Source organism: Pongo pygmaeus, chromosome 17 (genome assembly GCF_028885625.2).
Source record: "Pongo pygmaeus isolate AG05252 chromosome 17, NHGRI_mPonPyg2-v2.0_pri, whole genome shotgun sequence".
NCBI lineage: Eukaryota > Metazoa > Chordata > Mammalia > Primates > Hominidae > Pongo > Pongo pygmaeus.
The window spans coordinates 77,758,630-77,780,070 of record NC_072390.2 but is presented as its reverse complement, the minus strand read 5'-3'; the positions used below and the strand labels follow the sequence as shown (position 1 = coordinate 77,780,070).

The following is a 21,441-nucleotide window of genomic DNA, read 5'->3' as shown; positions in this document are numbered from 1 at the left end:
CACAGGTGTGTGGGGGTTACTACACAATTATCTCTACTTCAGAATATTTGACATTTTCTGTAATAAAGAGTAAGAAAAAAAGGGACACAACACTAAGTCACTGACGTGAATCCACTTTTAATCTTCCATGGAATAAAGAAAAATACTTTATTTTTATTTTATTTTATTTATTTATTTATTTATTTTTGAGATGAAATCTTGCTCTGTCGCCCAGGCTGGAGCACAGTGGCGCAATCTCGGCTCACTGCAATCTTCGCCTCCTGGGTTCAACAGCGATTCTCCTACCTCAGCTTCCTGAGTAGCTGGGATTACAGGCACCCGCCATCATGCCCAGCTAATTTTTGTATTTTTTGTACAGACCATGTTGGCCAGGCTGGTCTTGAACTCCTAACCTCAAGTGATCCGCCCGCCTCAGCCTCCCACAGTGTTGGGATTACAGGTGTGAGCCACCGCGCTCGGCCAAGAAACAGACTTTAAAGTAGAATAATGTGGTGTTACAGAAGTCACTAAACTTTTAAATTAAAACTAAGACATGCTACAGATTCACATGAAAGCCTAACTTTGAAAAGAATTCACAGGATCAATCAACATATCCACAATGAATGCACTTTAAAAAGTGGACCATCAAGATGGATATCCAGGTCAGCATTTCCATCAAGTTACTCATATATCTGATAGGAGCTCTTCTGCACGTTCTTGTATTCCCTCAGCTTAGCCGTAGCCTTTTCACATCACTGCCCCTCTAACCACTTTGAAAACATGCTGGATACATGCACCTATGTTGAACAAACAGAGCCATTTTTTACACTGTATATAACAGGAGGTTTACTCAATTTTTACAGCATGCTGTGCATTAATATTTTAGGAATTAATTTACAACCAATATTGTAATCCTCCCAAAACAGCTCTCCCACAGTGTCTACCACTAATACACATCCAAAATAAAAACTCTAAAGAGACTGCCTTGGGTATTATTTTGGCAAGCAATATTAAGTGCTAAAGTTTAAAAATAATAAGTATATAAAAGCCTATCGTGGTAGAACACATCTGATTAATAAACTATAAATTTTCCCAAAATCAAATGAAACAAATTAGAACAAAAAATAACACTTCTCTTGTAGCTGAAAATCCAGAAAAATAAACTGAAAATAAAGAACTTTCCTTTTAAATTACTTCCTTAATTCATTTTAATTTAAAAATAATGAAAATTTGTTTCTTTTTTGCCCTCCTACTCTAGGGTGGGGACAGTTACTAACAATCAGAAACTTTTGTTTCTGTTGTTGGTTTGTTTTTCTTTTAGGTCCTTATCAAAATGAATCCTTATCTAAACATCAAGATGTAAAGACTATCCATTCTGAGAATGTTTTGTTTCTCAATATGAAGAAAAGAAACTAAACATTTCCATAGTAACAGTGAGTGTTATATATCATTCCTAATACCTACCTAGGAAGAAGAGCAGATGACAATTGAAGGGGGAAACTGGAAGCTGAAGGAGCTTATAACAATCAGCCTTATCCATGTCAAATTCCCTGTAGGCATATATTCCCAAATGGAGTGAGATTCTAGTCTACTCTCCCTAGATGCTAGGTTAAAAAGGAAAAGACATTATCGAAAGATTATCCTCAACACATAATGCTTAAAGAAGGGTGTGGCCATGTTTTATATAGGATTCAAACCCAAACAGGGAGTTCCTTCACCCATTTCTTTTATAATATCCAACCTCTTTTAATCAGTCCTTTACAATTCATTTGTCCTTAATTCACTAACTGTAACTGCTAAACATTTTTGAAATATATATCTGGTTTTTAAAACTGGAGAAGGAAAAAGTACTGTATTGAAAATCTGCATTTACTAGGCCAGGCACGGTGGCTCACACCTGTAATCCCAGCACTTTGGGAGGCCAAGGCAGGAGTTCAAGACCAGCCTGGCCAACATGGTGAAACCCCGTTTCTACTAAAAATACAAAAAAATTAGCCCGGCATGGTGGCGCACGCCTGTAATCCCAGCTACTCAGGAGGCTGAGGTGGGAGAATTGCTTGAACCCGGGAGGTGGAGGTTACAGTGAGCCGAAATCACACTACTGCACTCCAGGCTCAACGACAGAGTGAGAAAAAAAAAAAAAAAAGTCTGCATTTACTAAAATGTATCACCCTCTGTTCCCCACCCCAACTTCTCAGGAGGAAATCATTTCCCCAATGTCTGCCATCCTTTCCCCAAAAGGCTGCCATGGTTGTTAAGAGCAGCAAAAGGTAACTTGTTCAGACAAACTAAGACCTGTGTCTTTATCTGCTGAAAATACACATACAAATAGATAATACTTTAAAATATTATTTGACCCATCAAGGATGACCGTCATAAAATTATTTTATTGAGTTAGTTCTACTCACTTACTATGTGCCAGTATAAATCTATTATATGCATATCTCATATAAGCCCTAAAAGGTAAGTACTAGTATTATTATTATTCCCCTTATTAGATGAAAAAGTTTAAAATTTGGAACTTAGATATAGCCACATGGCCAGGAAATGGTGGAATCCATGCCTGCCTTACTTTGAAACTCAAACTCTTGACCCCAACACTACACAGCTTCTCTAATCAAAGCCTTTCTAAAAGGAAAGAAGGTCTTATTCTAATTAGTTGTAGTCAATACCAGTAATCTAAGATAATCAAATCAAAGTCCCTCTGCCCTCTTGGAAATACTCAGCTCCACTTATTGTAAGTATAAAATGTATGCTGTATATGTATATGTGTGTGAATTATTGTCTACATACAACTGCAGGGCATTTCAGCGCTTTTGAGGAATACCTCATCAGTATTCCTCACAACTGTCAAGGTCATGAAAAACACAGAAAAGTAGGCCAGGTGCAGTGGCTCACGCCTGTAATCCCAGCACTTTGGTAGGCCGAAGCAGGCGGATCATGAGGTCAGGAGTTGGACACTAGCCTTGCCAACATAGTGAAACTCCGTGTCTACTAAAAACACAAAAAATTAGCCGGGTATGGTGGCACATGCCTGTAGTCAAAGCTACTCGGTAGGCTGAGACGGGAGAATTGGTTGAACCCAGGAGGCATAGGTTGCAGTGAGCCAAGACCGTGCCATTACACTCCAGCCTGGGCGACAGAGCGAGAGTCCATCTCAAAAAAAAAAAAAGAGAGAGAAAAACAAAATAGTGAAAAACTGTCACACACTAGAGGAGACAAAAGAGACATGACAATCAAATGCAATGTGGTACCTTGAATTAGATCTTGAAACAGAAAAAAGGCAATGGAAAAACTAGTGAAATCCAAATAAAGGCCAGGCGCAGTGGCTCACACCTATAGTCCCAGCACTTTGAAAGGTCAAGGCGGGCGGATCACTTGAGGTCAGGAGTTCAAAACCAACCTGGCCAACATAGTGAAACCCCACCTCTACTAAAAATACAAAAATTAGCCAGGCATGGGCACATGCCTGTAATCCCAGCTACTCAGGAGACTGAGGTAGGAGAATTGCTTGAACCCATGAGGCGGAGGTTGTAGTGACCCAAGATTGTGCCACTGCACTCCAGCCTGGACAAATAGAGCAAGGCTCTGTCTCAAACAAAAACAAAAACAAAAAAATAAATTCCACAGGTTAGTTCAGAGTTATGTACTAATGATGGTTTCTTATACTTGAGAGATATATTGTGGTAATACATCTGGTAAACTGAGTGAGGGGGTTGGGAAACTATGTTTGAGAACTCTCTGTACTATCTTTGCAACTTCTCTGTAATTATAAAAATATTCCAAAATAAAGAAAAAGTTAATAATTTAAAAGTTAATTTAAAATATCAACATCTTTATACAGAAAGAAATGTGCTCCACTTTGATCCTAGTTAGGCATTTTATTCTGAATAATGCAGAGTGTAGGCAATTGACTCACTGCTTTCAACCCATAAAACCACTTTGATATAAATGCACACAAAAGCACAATAAAAATGATAAATTATAAATATAAAAGCCCAATGTTATTTAATATCTCCTCATCTCCTCACATTTGTAAACATATAAATAATTTTAAAACCAGACAAGTATACTTCTAATATCACATTAATTCTACATGTGAGTCTGAAGGACAAGGGTTCTCTTCCCTACTTTTTCCTGCAGGAGTGCTGCCTTACACATTTAGAACCTCCATTTGTCTATTAAGTTGAGAGAATTTTCTAAGCCCTATCAACTGAAACTCTCTACCCATTGCTTCTTCTCTAAAAGGAAGAGAAACCAGTTCTCCTAAATGATATCTCATCATCAGGCAATGGTTTTTACCTGGTAATTCAAATGCGGCCAGTATTTCAAAATGATTTTCTAGATACTGTTCTCAAATTTTCTCTTAACTGTTTTCCAAAGTTATTCCCTTACTCATTCACTTGACAAATAATTACATCACACAGCAATCTGAATCACACTGAACTTGGATAACAAGTTAAATTATCAATTCAAAAATATGAAAGTATATTCCATTGTAATGCTCCTGGCACCCTAGAGAGATTTCATCATTTCAAAAACAACACCCAAACCAAGGCACTAAGGACTGCAAACCACCCCATTATTTTACACATAATTCTCTAAATGAGATATAAAAACATTCTTACACAGGTTACCTGAAATATCAGCATTTATTTGTGTTATTTATAATGTTATTCTGGTTTACATTAAACACAAAAGTACTAGATATTATATATATTATAAAATATATATATAATTATATATTACTATATATATATATATATTTTTTTTTTTTTTTTAAGTCAGAGTCTCACTCTGTCACCAAGGCTGTAGTGTAATGGTGCAATCTCGGCTCATTGCAACCTCCACCTTCCCAGTTCAAGCATTTTTGTGCCTCAGCCTCCCGAGTATCTGGGACTACAGGTGCACACCATCATGCCTGGCTAATTTTCTTGTATTTTTAGTAGAGATGGGGTTTCACCATTTTGGCCAGGCTGGTCTCGAACTCCTGAACTCAAGTGACCTGCCTGTCTCAGCCTTCCAAAGTGCTGGGATTACAGGAGTGAGCCAGCGTGCCTGGCCAAAAGTACTATATATTATTTCATGGGACATGGTGATCTTATTAAATCAGAGGAATATAAAATGGCCAAAATAAGATAAAAAATTAAATCACTGAAAAGGCAGAATAAAGGTGAAGGAGAGATGGTATAATATTAGACTATTTATATGAAAAAACAGTCAGAGAAAGAAGGGAAATTTGTAACAATTCTCTGGGTATTTTGTGGTTTTATAGTTGTCTTACCCTGGGCCAGTCCCTCAAATATTCTCAATCTCATGTTTTTTATCTACAGCATTAAGATAGTAATGCCTGTTTACAGACCAATTTGTTTTTAAGTATAAACAAAACTGGGCAAGTAAAAAACAATTTTTAAAAAGCCACTTTTCAAGCAAAATTAGTTTTTAAAAAACTACAAATTGCTAATCACTGGCAGTATCTGGGGGGGAAAAAAGTGTGTGTAACTAACCATATTTTAGACCCAGCTAAAGCAGAAAGGAACTTTGTAGCCAGCTAGAAGCTGAGTCGATTCCTGGTTTAAGTGCTTTGCTTACCTTGGAGACTTGACGCAGCCACCTTAAGTATTCTGTGAAAGTATCAAAGCAAATGTAGTAAGTCTGGCTTTGGGGTCCAGAGGAGCTAAATGCTAAACAGTGTTGGTGCTTTTTCACTTCTTCTACCTATAAAAGCAAACAGAGAGAAGCAGAAACAAGTCAGACAGCAGAACCACTGATGTATTTCACTAACTATGCCTCTGATCAAGAAGCCTGCATGGATTTGCATCTTTCCCTATATATGTTACTCATTACTGAGAACTAAGTTCCTGCATATGATCACCCAATTTGAATTACAAAGAAACCAAAAAAGGGGAGTTTTATCTTTACTATATTTCCCCGCCACAGTGAAATTCTCCTCTTTCTGTTTAAAATTAGTCCAGACTCCCTTTCTTATTCTTCTAACCTCACAATAGGGTGCTGGGGTTCTTACTTCCTCTTAGAATTTTTACTTAAGATTTTACTTAGGAATTTTTACTTAAGAAGTCTTCAAGCATGTTAAATAAGTATTGAAAACATTAATGTTAAGCTGAAATTAACCTGTAATAAAACCCTACCATGAGAACTTTCAAGTCCTAATGATGCAGTGAAATAGTCAAATCAAATTTCCACTCCTTGTAAGTTCTTCACAAGGGGAAAAATACACACCAAAAGTAACATTATACAAATTTCTATGTTTGGAAACTTAATAACAAACTTCTAAACAACTCACAGGTGAAAGGAGAAATTACAACCAAAATTTTAAAACGCTTAGAACTAAACAATTATAGAAAAACTACATATCAAAATCTATATGTTGCAATAAAAGGAGATATATAAAGGGAAATTTATATATATATATATTTTTCAATTGAACTCGTGTATCTTTTGATACTCATACTGGAAAAGAAGGTAGAACATTAATTTGATTGGCATGCACCTTAAGAACTTGGAAGGAAGCCTGGGCGTGGTGGCTCACGCCTGTAATCCCACCACTTTGGAAGGCCGAGGCAGGTGGATCACCTGAGGTCAGGAGTTCGAGACCAGCCTGGCCAATATGGTAAAACCCCTCTCTACTAAAAATACAAAAAAAAACCTTACAGCTGGAAGTGGTGGTGGGCGCCTGTAGTCCCAGCTACTGGGGAGCCTGAGGCGGGAGGACTGCTTAAACCCAGGAGGCAGAGGTTGCAGTGAGCTAAGATCCAGGCTGGGCGACAGAGCAAGACTCTGTCTCCAAAAAAGAACTTGGAAGGAAAAAAAAATCAAACCTCCAACTGAATAAATCCAAAATTGAAAGAAGGCTATGATAAGAAGTAGCAATTGGTGAAATGAAAACCAAATATGTAAGAGAAAACATTAACAAAGCAAAATACTGATTCTTCGAGAAAACTAGTACAATTGATAAATCCTCTGGCAAGAAAAACTGATACATCCTCTGGCAAGAAAAAGAGAGCAGACACTTATAAATAATATTAACAACGAAAAGGGAGACACAGCTACAGATTCGCCAGAGATTAAAAAGAGAATATTATGAACAATTTTGTGACAAATTCTTAGAAAAAATATGTTTTACCAATAGTACTAAATAAACAAAAATCAAAAGCCTAAATAATCCTATCAGCCAGGTGCAGGCTCACACTTGTAATCCCAGCACTTTGGGAGACTAAGAGGGACAGATTGCTTGAGCCAGGAGTTGGAGATCAACCTGTGCAACATGGCAAAACCTTATCTCTACAAAAAACAAAACAAAACAAAAAACCAGAAAAACAAAAGTTAGCTGGGTGTGGCAGTGCACACCTTGTAGTCCTACAGCTACTCAGAAGTCTAAAGTGGGGAAATCGCCCAAGCCTGGGGAGGTCGAGGCTATAGTGTGGAGTAACTACACCACTGCACTCCAGCCTGGACAATGGAGTAAAATCCAGTGTTAACAAAACAAAACAAAAATTGAATAGTCCTATAACTTTTTTTTTGAGACGGAATTTCACTCTTAGCTCACTGCAAACTCCGCCTTCCAGGTTCAAGCGATTCTCCTACCTCAACCTCCTGAGTAGCTGGGATTACAGCCTTGGCCTCCCAAAGTGCTGGGATTATAGGCATGAGCCACACCTGGCCCCTATATAACCATTTAAAATATAGAAGGTTTTTTATTTTAATGTCTCAAAAAAATATCAGGCCCATATAGCTTTACAGGTAAGTTTTACCAAAGTTTCAAAAAACAGATCAATCCAAACTCATGCAAACTCATCCAGCAAAGAAAAATGAAGGAAAACACCCCAACCCATTCTATGAGGGTAGTATAACCAAGACCCACATAAGAACAGTAACAGGAAACTTACAGGTAACCACAGTCATAAAGATTTACCTTGAACAAAATGTTGCATCAAAATCCAGTAATTTGTTTATTTTTATTTATTTATTTATTTATTTTTAGATGGAGTCTCACTCTGTTGCCCAGGCTGCACTGCAGTGGCGTGATCTCAGCTCACTGCAACCTCTGCCTCCCAGGTTCAAGCGATTCTCCTGCCTCAGCCTCCCAAGTAGCTGGGATTACAGGCGCCTGCCACTGCACCAGCAATTTTTGTATTTTTAGTAGAGACAGGGTTTCACCATCTTGGCCAGGCTGGTCTTGAACTCCTGACCTCGTGATCCACCCGCCTCAGCCTCTCAAGTGCTGGGATTACAGGCATGAGCCACCGTTCCCAGCCTTTTAATTAATTAATTTATTTATTTATTTTAGAAAACCCAGTCATTTAAAAATATATATGTATCAAGAACAAGGCCGGGCACAGTGGCTCACCCTTATAATCCCAATACTTTGGAAGGCTGAGGCACGTGAATCATTTGAGGTCAGGAGTTTGAGACCAGCCTGGCCAACATTGTGAAACCCCACTTCTACTAAAAATACAAAAATTAGTTGGGCATGGTGGTGCATGCCTGTAATCCCAGGTACTCAGGAGGCTGAGGCAGGAGAATCACTTGAACCCAGGAGATGGAGGATGCAGTGAGCTGATACTGTGCCAGTGTGCTCCAGCCTGGGCAACACAGCAAGACTCCGTCTCCAAAAAAAAAAGAACCAGTTGAATTTACCTCAGATAAAGAAAGACAGTTTAACGTAATTAGAATTATAAAACCATTAACCACATTAACGGATTAAAGACACCCATACTATTATCCCCACAGTTGCAGAAAAAGCTGTTAGTAACTTCATTCAGGCTGAATTGAAGGATAAAAATTCTCAGCAAACTCAGAAAATAAAAACTCACTTAAACTGACCAACGGTATTTATCAAACATCTAAAGCAAACTTCAATGTTAATGGTGAGATATCATTCTCAAGATCATTGATAAGGAGCCAGGTGCAGTGGCTCACGCCTGTAATCCCAGCACTTTGGGAGGCTGAGGCAGGGGGGTCACCTGAGGTCAGGAGTTTGAGACCAGCCTGGCCAACATGATGAAACCCAGTCTCTACTGAAAATACAAATATTAGCTGGGTGTGGTGGCATGTGCCTGTAGTCCCAGCTACTCAGGAGGCTTAGGCAGGAGAACAGCTTGAACCTGGGAGGCAGAGGTTGCAGTGAACCGAGAATGCACCACCGCACTCCAGCCTGGGTGACGGAGAAAGACTCTGTCTCAAAAAAAAAAAAAGAAAAAAAAGGATCATTGATAAGTATCTACTGTTTCTATTCAACACTGTACTAGATCTTCCTGCCCGTAACAGTAAGACAAAGAAAAGGAAGAAAAAAACTTGTCATCATTTGAATATTATATGATTAGCTATACAGTAAACAAAAAAACCTATAGGCATCATATTAGAATAAACCAGAACATTTAGCAAGATGATAAATCAATACTCAAGATCAATACTCAAAAATCAACTGTGTTTCTATAAACCAAACAGAAAATACGATTTTTTAAAAAATGCTGTGTAAACAAATTGACAGATATCAAGCAAAAGGTTTCTTAGGGATGGAGAGGAGTGGGAGACAGTGGGAGGAAAGGAAAATAAAAGGGTGGGAGGAAAGGAGAACAAAGGGACACGAGGAAACTTCTGGGAATAATGAACATGGTCACTATCTTGGTTGCCGTGATGGTTTAATGGGGGTATACAGCTATCAAATTGTGTTAACTGGAGTGTACAGTTATCAAACTGAAATGTGCAGTTTATTGTTGTCAATTATACATCAGTAAAGTGTTGGTGAAGATGTGGAGAAACAACACTTGTACACTGATGTGAATGCAAAATGGTACATCGACCCTGAAAAACAACTCAGTATCATCTTGCGAAAGTAAATGTGTGTATGTCCCAGAGCCCAGTAACTGAGCTCCAAAGTGTATACCCAATAGTAGTATTTCTCAAGGAGGTCATTACAGGAATTGTGGATTGAATAGTTCTTCATTGTCCCCTATGCAGAACTCTCTAATACTTTGCATGATATTTTAAACTCCCTGCCTCTGCCTTTAAATGCCAAGAGTGTCCCCTGCAGCAAAGATAATGTTATTCACCAATCACTCTATCTACTCCACATTTCTCAGACCCTTTGCAATTAAGGTGGAGTGATGTGACTAGTTCTGGCCAATGAGCCACAGAGAGAAGTGGCATGTGTCACTTCTGCATCCAAACATACAAGGCCCATGAATGATGCTCCAGTTACCTCTTCCCTTGCCAAAGCAACAAAGGGAAGTATAAAAGAGCCAAGACTTCATCAGGCTGGGTCCCTGAACAACTGTGTGACAAAAGAAACACCCACCTCCCAACCCCACTGACCCACAACAGACATACAATGTGAGAAATAACTGTTCTGACAAGTCACTAAGATTGGGGGGAAAAGAGGGGTGTTACCATGGCATTACTTAAGTTTATATTAACTGATATGTTCCCTGTTCAATCATCTGACCATCAAAAGATTCCTACATATAACCAAATGTCCCTCCAGCATAGTAACTCCACCTGCAAACTACTGTCTTAGAAAAGGTACTTGCATACCAGGAGGCATATCAACATGAGACTATAGCAGCAGCACTGTTTATAACAACAACAAACTGAAAGCAACCCAAATGTCCATCAGCAGGAAAATTACTTAAGGAATTACGAAAATTGTGGAATGTTTAGAGTAAACATTACAAAGAAATGAAAACCACATAAGTAACATGTAATCTTATTATGAAACATTGTATTAGGTGACTAAATTCAATTGCAGAAGACCACAGCAATTTATCACTTTTATACACATCAAAAACAAGCAAAATATAGATACATGGTAAAAATTATTTCAAAAAAGGAAAAAAAGAGGAATACATATTCTAGGACAGTGAATCCTTCTAGAGCTAGGAGAGGCAATGAGATATATGTAAAGAGAATACAGGTAGAAGAAACACTGGTATTCATATCCCCACAGTTCCTAAATTCAGTAGTGGTTGACAATTCTTCAATTTATTATACTTCATAATTTAACAAATTTTAATTAAAATACAATATTATCTGGCCAGGCGTGGTGGCTCTCGCCTGTAATCCCAGCACTTTGGGAGGCCGAGGCGGGCGGATCACTTGAGATCAGGAGTTCAAGACCAGCCTGGCCAACACGGTGAAACCCCGTCTCTACTAAAAGTACAAAAATTGGCCGCGCATGGTGGTGCGCGCCTGCAGTCCCAGCTACTCAGGAGGCTTAGGCAGGAGAATCGCTTGAACCCGGGAGGCAGAGATTGCAGTGACCCAAGATCGCACCACTGCACTCCAGCCTGGATGACAAAGCAAGACTGTCTTTTAAAAAAAATAATAATAATACATTATTTAAAAATCTATGTTAAATTCTATAGGACAACTTAAATACAACATTAAAATCGCATAATATAAATGTATCTATTAAATACTCTTTCAATAACTAAATTTTGAGAGTTTTATTTAACAGCAAAGCCATATATGTAAAGTAATGACCATGCTCACGTGGTATGAAACCACAGCATTTATAACTAGGTTATGACCAATCTATCTCACACCTTATTTCTAAATCTATAGCTCTTCTATATCTAAATTAAAAAGAATAAATAAAACTCCTTTCATTTACACTCTGTTTTTTCTTTCACAACAGAACAGGATAAAAAAACAACAACAACAGATAAAAATTAATGAAAGCTCAAATTGTAAGAAATCAATTATTTTTCCCTAACTCAGTCAACAGATATTAAAGACTCAATTTTTCAATGTAGTCAATTATTTTTTAAAGGCATAGTGTAAAACAGGTTTTACAAGTTTTGCTTGTGAAAAGAGGAAGCTATTAACTTTCAATTCACCCAGTGGTAGAAGTCCATCCAGTAACAGACCTGGGAAACAGGACAAGTCTCTAGTACTGAATGAAAATGCTAATTATAACCAGATCTGCTGACCTTATCTGAACATTCCATGTGCTTTCCTGCCTCTGCCTCTATGAGCATAATAATCTTTCTGACCATCTCCTTCACATGTCAAAAGACTTTTCATCCTTCAAATTCCATCATAATTGCTACCTCTTTCATTACAAAATTCCCTCTTACCCGACAAAATGTTATCTCTCCTTCCATTAATTCCCCACAGTACTTTCCTGCACCTTTCTTACAACAGATATCATTCTGCCTGCTTCATCTTCTGATACAAAATTATAAGCTCTTCAAAGGCAGGCAGGGTTATTTAGCTATGTTGGTATTTCTGGGGTGCCAAGCACAGTGCCTTCCCCAAAGAGGATACTGAATAAATAGTTAGATTAGATTTGCCTATGCAAACACCCAGCATCACAAAGAGAGAGACTGTTGACCTAACAAAGCATCAAACATTAAATATGCATTTTTAATAACCTATGGTGGTAATACAGATGAGTATTTTTTCAGTAATCCATCCATCCACAGGGCAAAATCTTAGTATATCAGTCACTAACTCTTCAATGCTCTGACGAAAGTTAAGCAGCATTGGTTTCAAAATGAACAACTAAAATCGATCTAAATGCATCTTGCACAGCCTGACCAAAACCTGTTTTTGAAAATGATCAAGTATTAGCCTTCTTGAAACTAGAATAGAGAGGAAAAAACTAACATAGGCTATTTATTCATAAGGAAAGACTACAAGAATGTGCTTGCTACACAGCAGTGAACAACAAAACCATTTATTACCATACACATGTGGTCTTACTTCCTTCACTTATAACCCTTGAAACAGATCAGTTATTTAGACAACCAATTAACAAATGGTTTACTTAGGCCAGGCACAGTGGCTCATGCCTGTAATCTCAGCACTCTGGGAGGCCAAAGTGGGTGAATCATGAGGTCAGGAGATCAAGACCATCCTGGCTAACACGGTGAAACCCTGTCTCTACTAAAAATACAAAAAATTAGCTGGATATGGTGTCATGCGCCTGTAGTCCCAGCTACTTGGGAGGCTGAGGCAGGAGAATCACTTGAACCCGGGAGGCAGAGGTTGCAGTGAGCTGGGATCGCGTCACCACACTCCAGCCTGGGAAACAGAGCAAGACTCCATCTCAAAAAACAAAAAGAAAAAGAAAAAGAAAATATTCGCTTATGGGCCCCCAATGTCCAATGACCCATTTTCTCATCCAAATCCTAATTTCCATTTATTAACATATCATTTAAAAATCAAGAAATACTGACATATAACTATGGTGATGCTACCCTTACCAATGCTTGGGACTTTATAAATAACTCTGACAAAGAAAATAATGTAACATTTTCCCAAGTAATCTGGTTCTATTTTATAAACAATAGCAATAAAATAGTTAACATGCCCAATGCAAAGAAACCAGTAATGTCAAAAATACATCAGTTGCATCACATTTTCTCCAAAATGAGAAACATTTAAGATTCAAAATTTATAACTAGGCACTTAATAAACTAAAAATGCTAACCCCATTGATCACTAAACACAGATAGGGGAAAATGTGGTCAAAGACTTAAGCACTACAGACTCAAACCCTCGGCATGTGTCAATGTTTCTAAATTCACGAAATTAAGGATCAGTATACTCTACTAGAAAATGTACGCTTAAGATATCAACTCATAAGTAACGAATTTATCATCTAAACTCTGACATATGACAATAAAATTCTACCTATTTTCTGTCCAGTAGGTAAAATGCATACAACTAATGAAGCAATAATCATCAAGGCTTCACATAAGCCAATGGCACTGTTTTTTCCCCACAGCTCCACCAACCAACAACACCCACAACAGGAACTGAATAAGACCTCAGATGAGTAAAAAATCATCTACCCCATATCACGGAAATGGCTCAAAGTAAGGTCCTTACTGATGTTGGGAAACCTGTTAGTATTTTGCTTGTTTTAAACTTACTTTTCGGCCTGGCGTGGTGGCTCACACCTGTAATCCCAGCACTTTGGGAGGCTGAGGTGGGCAGATCACCTGAGGTCGGGAGTTTGAGACCAGCCTGGCCAACATGGTGAAACCCCATCTCTACTGAAAATACAAAAATTAGCCAGGTGTGGTGGTGCACACCTGTAATCCTGGCTGAGGCAGGAGAATCACTTGAACTCAGGAGGCAGAGGTTGCAGTGAGCTGAGACCACACCACTACACTTGAGCCTGGGTGACAGAGCAAGACTCTGACTCAATAAACAAACAAACAAAAAAACAAACTTACTTTTCCACCAATTAGTGGCAGAACATGCATCTTTCCGGTCAAGCTGTCTTTCACAGATGATACTATCAGGCAGGTCCCACATAGGATGACTTGGCGTCTTGTCCATCGGTTCACTGGCAACTGCATCTTGCCTTTACGGACATTATACATTCCTGAGAGCTGAATCCGTTCAGAGCTACCCGTGCTGTGAGGTTTTCCTGAAATAAACAGAAGCAAACATGTTATTCTTTTAAAACGGACCCTTTTCCTACTCATCTACATAGCAGATATATGAATTGGACAACAAGGGAATAATTCAAGGGAAAATTATAAATTCAATCTAATTTATAATTGAGATGATAACTGTCATAATGGAATTATGGTAAGAACTACATCTCCACGTGTACACTTAACATTAAGTGAAGAACCTTTTCCATAAAATCGTAGGAAAACACCATTTTAACTCTTTGTTTTAACTGGAGTTTTCTTTTCTTTTTTTTTTTGAGATGGAGTTTTGCTCTGTCACCCAGGCTGGAGTACAGTGGCGCAATCTCGACTCATTGTAACCTCCGCCTCCCAGGTTCAAGCAATTTTCCTGCCTCAGCTTCCCATGTAGCTGGGACTACAGGTGCCGGCCACCAAACATGACTAAATTTTTTGTATTTTTAGTAGAGACGGGGTTTCACCATGTTGGTCAGGCTGGTCTCAAACTCCCGACCTCAGGCGATCTGCCCGCCTCAGCCTCCCAAAGCGCTGGGATTACAGGTGTGAGCCGCCGTGCCCGGGTTGGAGTTTTATTTTCTTGCCTATCTTTCACAATTTAATTTTACATTTGAAAAGACTTCATGATGTTTATCAATGGTTAGAATTATTTAAATATACTAAGAAGAAAGTATTATAGCCTGAGATAGGAAAATAACATCCAATATCTTACATTTAATAAAACTAATCAGTTTAATAAAATTAACCGTGGATATTTTTCCTCCTACAGATATTCAATGTATATTTACTGTAAAGGAAACATTAAAAAAAATTTTTCTTAAAAAAACACTATTATTTCCTATTAGAAATACTATCCCAGCAATCTATGAAGAATGGGTCCTACAATGCTTATGACTCATGGTAAGGAGCACAGAGACAGAGAAATAAGCAATGAGGCTGAAAGGCAGAAAGAGATCTGAGAAAGGTCTGAAGAGTCTTTACTTCCCAAATGGAAAGAAATTTGGCAGAATTAGTTAGGCAAGTCCTATCAACTTAATGGGAGAACTACTGTGATTGACACGAACATAGTGACAGTCATATAAGCAACCAGAAAAGTATTTCCCCATTTCTAGATACTGAACAGATAATTTCAGAGTACCAAAGCCTCTGCTCGGAGATAAGTTAATAAGAGATATGTACTATAGTAGGACCCCAGTCAGGAATAACATATTTATTTAGAAGTCGGACTAGTTGCCAAGGGCTAGCAAAAGAAATAGGTTCAAGATAAATTATATTCTTATTAATATTAAAAATCAATATAAATACCAAGTGGTTTTGATACATGTCTAAAACCTATTAGACAGGGAACAGGAAGAACAACAGCTCTAAAAAGTAAATAACAAGAAACTCCAAAGAGTATCTGAAACTTCCCAATACATACTTTGGGCACAGATGTTAGGAAATAAGCCACAGGTTTGAATTTCACTTCTTCTTTCTCCCATATCAAAATGTTTTATAAAATAAACACTTCACACTACAAAATTTTGCTGAGGCTGGGCCAGGATGAAGTATAACAGTAATTCAGCTACTTGAACCAGGTGCCCAGCAAACAGCTATGCTGTTAGCGCTCTCACTGGAAAGGTACCGTATTGTTTGTCTACCACATGTTAGTTTTCCCACAAATGAGTAGGAAGCCCAGATTATTTAAAACATGTGAGATGTGACAGGCCAAGGGCTGCCAATGATGGATCAGACACAGTGATTCACATGTCCCATTCTGCACAAGTTCATTTATACCTAGAGAGGAAGATGCCGGGGTTTCCAGTCTAAGAGCTCCTTACTATATGACAGACTCTCTTCCTGTGGGGAAGAAGTAAGAGAGAAGAAAAGACAAGAATAATAAAAATGAAAAGCAAGTGAAGGACTAAAAACAATGGACAATAGGCAACTGGGTTTCCAAACTCCAATTTCCTTGACATAATAAACTAATGCTAAACAGGGATCTGATCTACACACACACACACACACACACACACACACACACACACACACACACACACACACACGGATCTGATCTACACACACACACACACACACACACACACACACAGAAGTAAGCATTTTATTCAGTCCATCAGAGAGTGGCTTCAAGAATACTTGTTAACCTGTCACATTTATGCAGTTCTATGAAGAACCAGAGACTGGAAGAAAAGGGAACAGGGATACATAAGGGCTGGCCCTTCAATTCTCCAACTCCATATACATCCTACAGAAAGCCCCAGAGCAAATCACCAGACAGACTGGACAAAGGCCAGAAGGAATCTTTAACAGAAGAGTATGGATACATCAGTAGATACTGGCTCTTTCTTCCCTAGTCAGAAAAATTCCCAAGAGTTCTGAATTGTCCTGGAGCCCAACAGTCAGATCAGCCTGTCCTTGGAAAACCCTAAAGATCCCAGCATGAATCAAATCCCTCTGGTCTTGCTCTGAATGAATTTCAATATCCCTATTGTCTGTCCTCTCCCTGGGTGTCCCAGATCAGACACATCCTTAGGACGTGGCTGTGTACTATGTGGGCCCTGAGGAATATGGAGATGAATGAGGTAATATATACCTAGACAATCACCCAGGTGCACCCTCCTTTTTATCAGACTTCCTTGTTCTATGACATAAGGAATATTTTTGCTCTTCCTGCCAATTCTCAAAACTCTCAACTCAGAGGAATTCCAGTTGCCCTATTCTCTAATAAACACTGACAATACCAAAGTAACTCATGTCTGCCAGTTTAAAGCTGGGTCAGTTGTAACTTTTACTTTAGAAATGTTACTCTAATTCCCTACAGGCTTAAGGCATTTTTACATGATCCAGGAGGAAAAATAGACAGCAAAAGCAAACATTTCAAGCTGAGACAGAAACATGACAACAGAGAGTGATCTGAAAACATATTCATAAACTTTCTCTTTTACTTATGCACTTGGCGCATAGTAGGTAAGGTGATCTATACTAGCCTATTTAAAAACCAGGCATGGGCCCACTTGTAGAAAATCACAGCACAATGCTAAAGAATCAAACTAGAGCCTCTGGATTATTTTATTTTATTTTATTTTATTTATTTTTTATTTTATTTTATTTTTGAGACAGGGTCTCACTCTGTCACCCAGGCTGGAGTGCAGTGGCATGATCTCGGCTCACTGATACCTCCGCCTCCCAGGTTCAATTGATTCTTCTGCCTCAGCCTCCCGAGTACCTCGGACTACAGACATGCGCCACCATACCCGGCTAATTTTTGTATTTTTAATAGAGACAGGGTTTCCCCATATTGCCGGGCTGGTCTCAAACTCCTGACCTCGTGATCCACGCACCTCGGCCTCCCAAAGTGCTGGGATTACAGGCATGAACCACCGCGTCCGGACGGCCTCTGGATCTTGATTACATACTCAAGGCTCCTCTCCCACACCAAAATGACAGTTCTTATTTCACACAGTAAAACTTTTTTTAAAGAGGGGGCAAAAAAGAGCATGAAATGTCCGTTATAAGCCACTATGCTAGATGCTAGAGTTATCAATAAAATGTTCTCTGCGCCAAATTGCTTAAAGCAAAATCTATAAAAATGTAGTCCAAAAACCATATAAAGCAAAACTTCTAAAAATGTAGTCCAAGGACCATTTATATTAGCATCACTTAGATTTCTGTCTACTACCATAGCCCTAGATTTGAAACACTGGTAGCCAAGGCCTGAGACCTGCATTTCAGCAACCACAAATTGATTTTTATATTTTGTGACCATAAGTCTAAAATAATAAAATAAGTCATTCCCCAAGGTCAGCTTATTTTCTAACAAATATATTCTTCACATTCATGAATTCAGGATTTTAATTGTCATCTCCGTAAGTAAGCTAGTTCAACCTTTTCATGTCATATAAAGCTACCTTAAAAATATGATGAAAGCAATGGACCTCCAGAAAAAATAAATAAATAAATAAATATGCACAGACATCAGATGTGGCAGATAACTGTAGTAGATTTATTTGACCATACCCGTGATAATAAAGGATGGTGAAATCACTCAATAACAAGAGCCTATTCCCATTTCTTTAAATCACATTCCAAACATGAGGAAGTGGTGGTTTAAAATTAATTTCTCCTATAGCCGAATTTACTCTTACAAAATTATTTCTACTTTAATTGGCTTGTTACTTTGACTTTGATCTTTTTTATCTCTTCCTTCACATAGTTTACCTATCTCAGGAGGCCTAGCCTACCTAGCAAACTATTTAGACAGATAATATTTATCTTGATACACATTTTTTCCAATAAAAAAAGCTCACTGAGTATTATAGTGATAGGTCTACTGTAATTGCTATAATTAAAAATGTATCTGGGCCAGGTGCAGTGTCTTATGCCTGTAATCTCAGCACTTTAAAAGGCCAAGGTGGGAAGACTGCTTGAGCTCAGGAGTTCAAGACCAGCCTGAGCAACATACTGAAACCCCGTCTCCATAAAAAAATTAGCTGGGAATGGTGGCAGGCACCTGTACTCCCAGCTAATCAGGAAGTTAAGGTGAGAAGACTGCTTGAGCCCAGGAAGTCAAGGCTGCAGTGCACTATGATTGTGCCATTGCACTCCAGAGCCTGGGAGATGGAATAAGACCTTGTCTTTAAAAAATATATATTATATAAATATATTATATATATAATAAATATAATATATAATAAAATATAAAATATATATTATATTTATATAATATATAATTTGGTTGATATATTTATATATATACATACATTGGTTTTTAAAGTATTTACAATTCTACAACAGAAAGCCAAAACTAACATCTGAACCAAAAAGTAAAACATTATTTGAGAAAGTACATACTGGGCTGGACACAGTGGCTCATGCCTGTAATCCCAGCACTTTGGGAGGCTGAAGTGGGTGGATTACTTGAGGTCAGGAGTTCAAGACCAGTCTGGCCAAGATGGCGAAATCCCACCTCTACTAAAAATGCAAAAATTATCCAGGTGTGGTGGCGGGCGCCTGTAGTCCCAGCTACTCGGGAGACTGAGGGAGGAGAATCACTTGAACCCAGGAGGCAGAGGTTGCATTGAGCTGAGATTGTGCCACTGCACTCCAGCCTAGGTGACAGAGCGAGAGTCTGTCTCAAAAAAAAAGATAAAGTATATATTGGCTCATTTGACCACTGTTTAAAAAAAAGGGAGGGTGGGGGTGGTCCGTTATAAGCAAAACTTTAAGAAAACCGAAGCAACATACTTTGTATGCCTTTGTTGGGGTTGTTTTACATCCTGAATGGTTTAAACATTTATTTTCACAGTAATACCTTGTCATTTTTTTCAGAGCCAAAAAGTCATTGTGAAGTATTTTTCTAGTGCCATGAATTGTTTTTGCAAAATGCTGATAGAAACGTCCACCTTTTAAAAATCTTCCACTTTTTTTTTTACAGATTTATTAATGTATAAAAGACATACAGTAAACTACATAAAGTATAAAATAAGATATGATGCATCTACACACATGAAACTATCACCAGAAAATAAGTATACTGATCACTGCCGTTTCCTCATGTCCCATTGCGATTTCTCCCTCCCCCTATACCACCCCAGAGTTCCTCCCACGCTCAGGCAACTGCTGATCTGGTTTCTGTCACTTTCATCCATGTTGTTGCAAGAGTTCATTATTTTTTGTTGCTGAGTAGTATTACATTGTATGAATATACCACAGTTTAACCATTGATCTGCTAATGGACATTTGAATTGTTTAGTCTTTTTTTTTTTTTTCTATTTTGATGGAGAACACTGGTATACAAGTCTTGGTATAGACAAATGTTTTGATTCCTCTCGGGTAAATACCTAGGATTGGAATGGCTGGTTTGTACCATTTTACACCCCCAGCACCAGTGCAGAGAGTTCCTGATGATCCACATCCCTGTCAACATTTTTTTTTTTTTTTTGAGACGGAGTTTCGCTCTTGTTGCCCAGCTGGAGTGCAATGCCACGATCTCGGCTCACTGCAACCTCCACCTCCCAGGTTCAAGCAATTCTCCTGCCTCAGCCTCCCAAGTAGTTAGGATTACAGGCAACCGCCACCACGCCCGGCTAATTTTTGTATTTTTAGTAGAGATGGGGTTTCACCATGTTGGCCAGGCTGGTCTCTGACTGCCCACCTCAGGTGGTCCACCCACCTTGGCCTCCTGAAGTGCTGGAATTATAGGCATAAGCCACTGCGCCTGGCCCCCAGTCAACACTTCTAGCCATTCTAGTGCATATGTAGTGGTATCTCCCTATGGTTTTAAGTTGCATTCCCCTAATGACTAATCATCTTCTCACAAGTTTGTGATCCACGTATCTTCTTTGCCAAAGTAACTATTCAAATCTTGTGTTCAATTTTAATTGGGTTGAGTCCTTTAGATATTCTTAACATAAATCCTCTGTCAGATTTCTATATATATCTACATATATATATCTACATATATCTACATATATATGTAGAGAGAGATATATATATATGTAAATATATATAGATATATATATTTGAGACAGTCTTGCTGTTGCCCAGGCTGGAGTGCAGTGGCACCATCACAGCTCGCTACAGTCTCAACCTTCTGGGGTCAAATGATCCTCCCTCCTCTGCCTCCTGAATAGCTGGGACTACAGGTGCCCGCCACCATGCCCAGCTAATTTTTTTCTATTTTTTGTAGAGACAGGGTCGCTATGTTGCCCAGGCTGGTCTCGAATTCCTGCACTCAAACAATGCTTCCACCTCGGCCCCCACATGTTGGGATTATAAGCGTGAGTCACTGTGCCCAGACTTCTGTCAGATATATGACTTGCAAATATTTTCTCCCAGTCTGGCTTACTTTTTTATTTTCTTGAGAGTATTTTCAGAAAGCAAAAGTTTCCATTTTAATAAAGCCTAATTATTTGATTAGTCTTTTATAGTTAGTGCTTTTTGTGTTGTACTTAAAAAATCTTTGACAAACTCAAGGCCAGTAAAATTTTCTCCCATGTTTTCTTCTAGAAATTTTATAGTTTTAATTCTTACATTTAAGTCTATGATCAATTTC

General features: G+C 38.5%; 1 protein-coding gene across 1 annotated transcript in view; it reads right to left on the bottom strand.

The window, feature by feature from the left end:
* Positions 1-21,441, bottom strand: part of PHLPP1 (PH domain and leucine rich repeat protein phosphatase 1) — a 257,199-nt gene that overhangs the window by 129,299 nt on the left and 106,459 nt on the right. Inside the window, exons 2-3 of the mRNA XM_054460529.2 lie at positions 14,187-14,383; positions 5,572-5,697 (exon numbers count right to left, since the gene is read on the bottom strand). Of these exons, the coding sequence (XP_054316504.1) occupies positions 5,572-5,697; positions 14,187-14,383 (323 nt within the window). The remainder of the gene's footprint in view (positions 1-5,571; positions 5,698-14,186; positions 14,384-21,441) is intronic.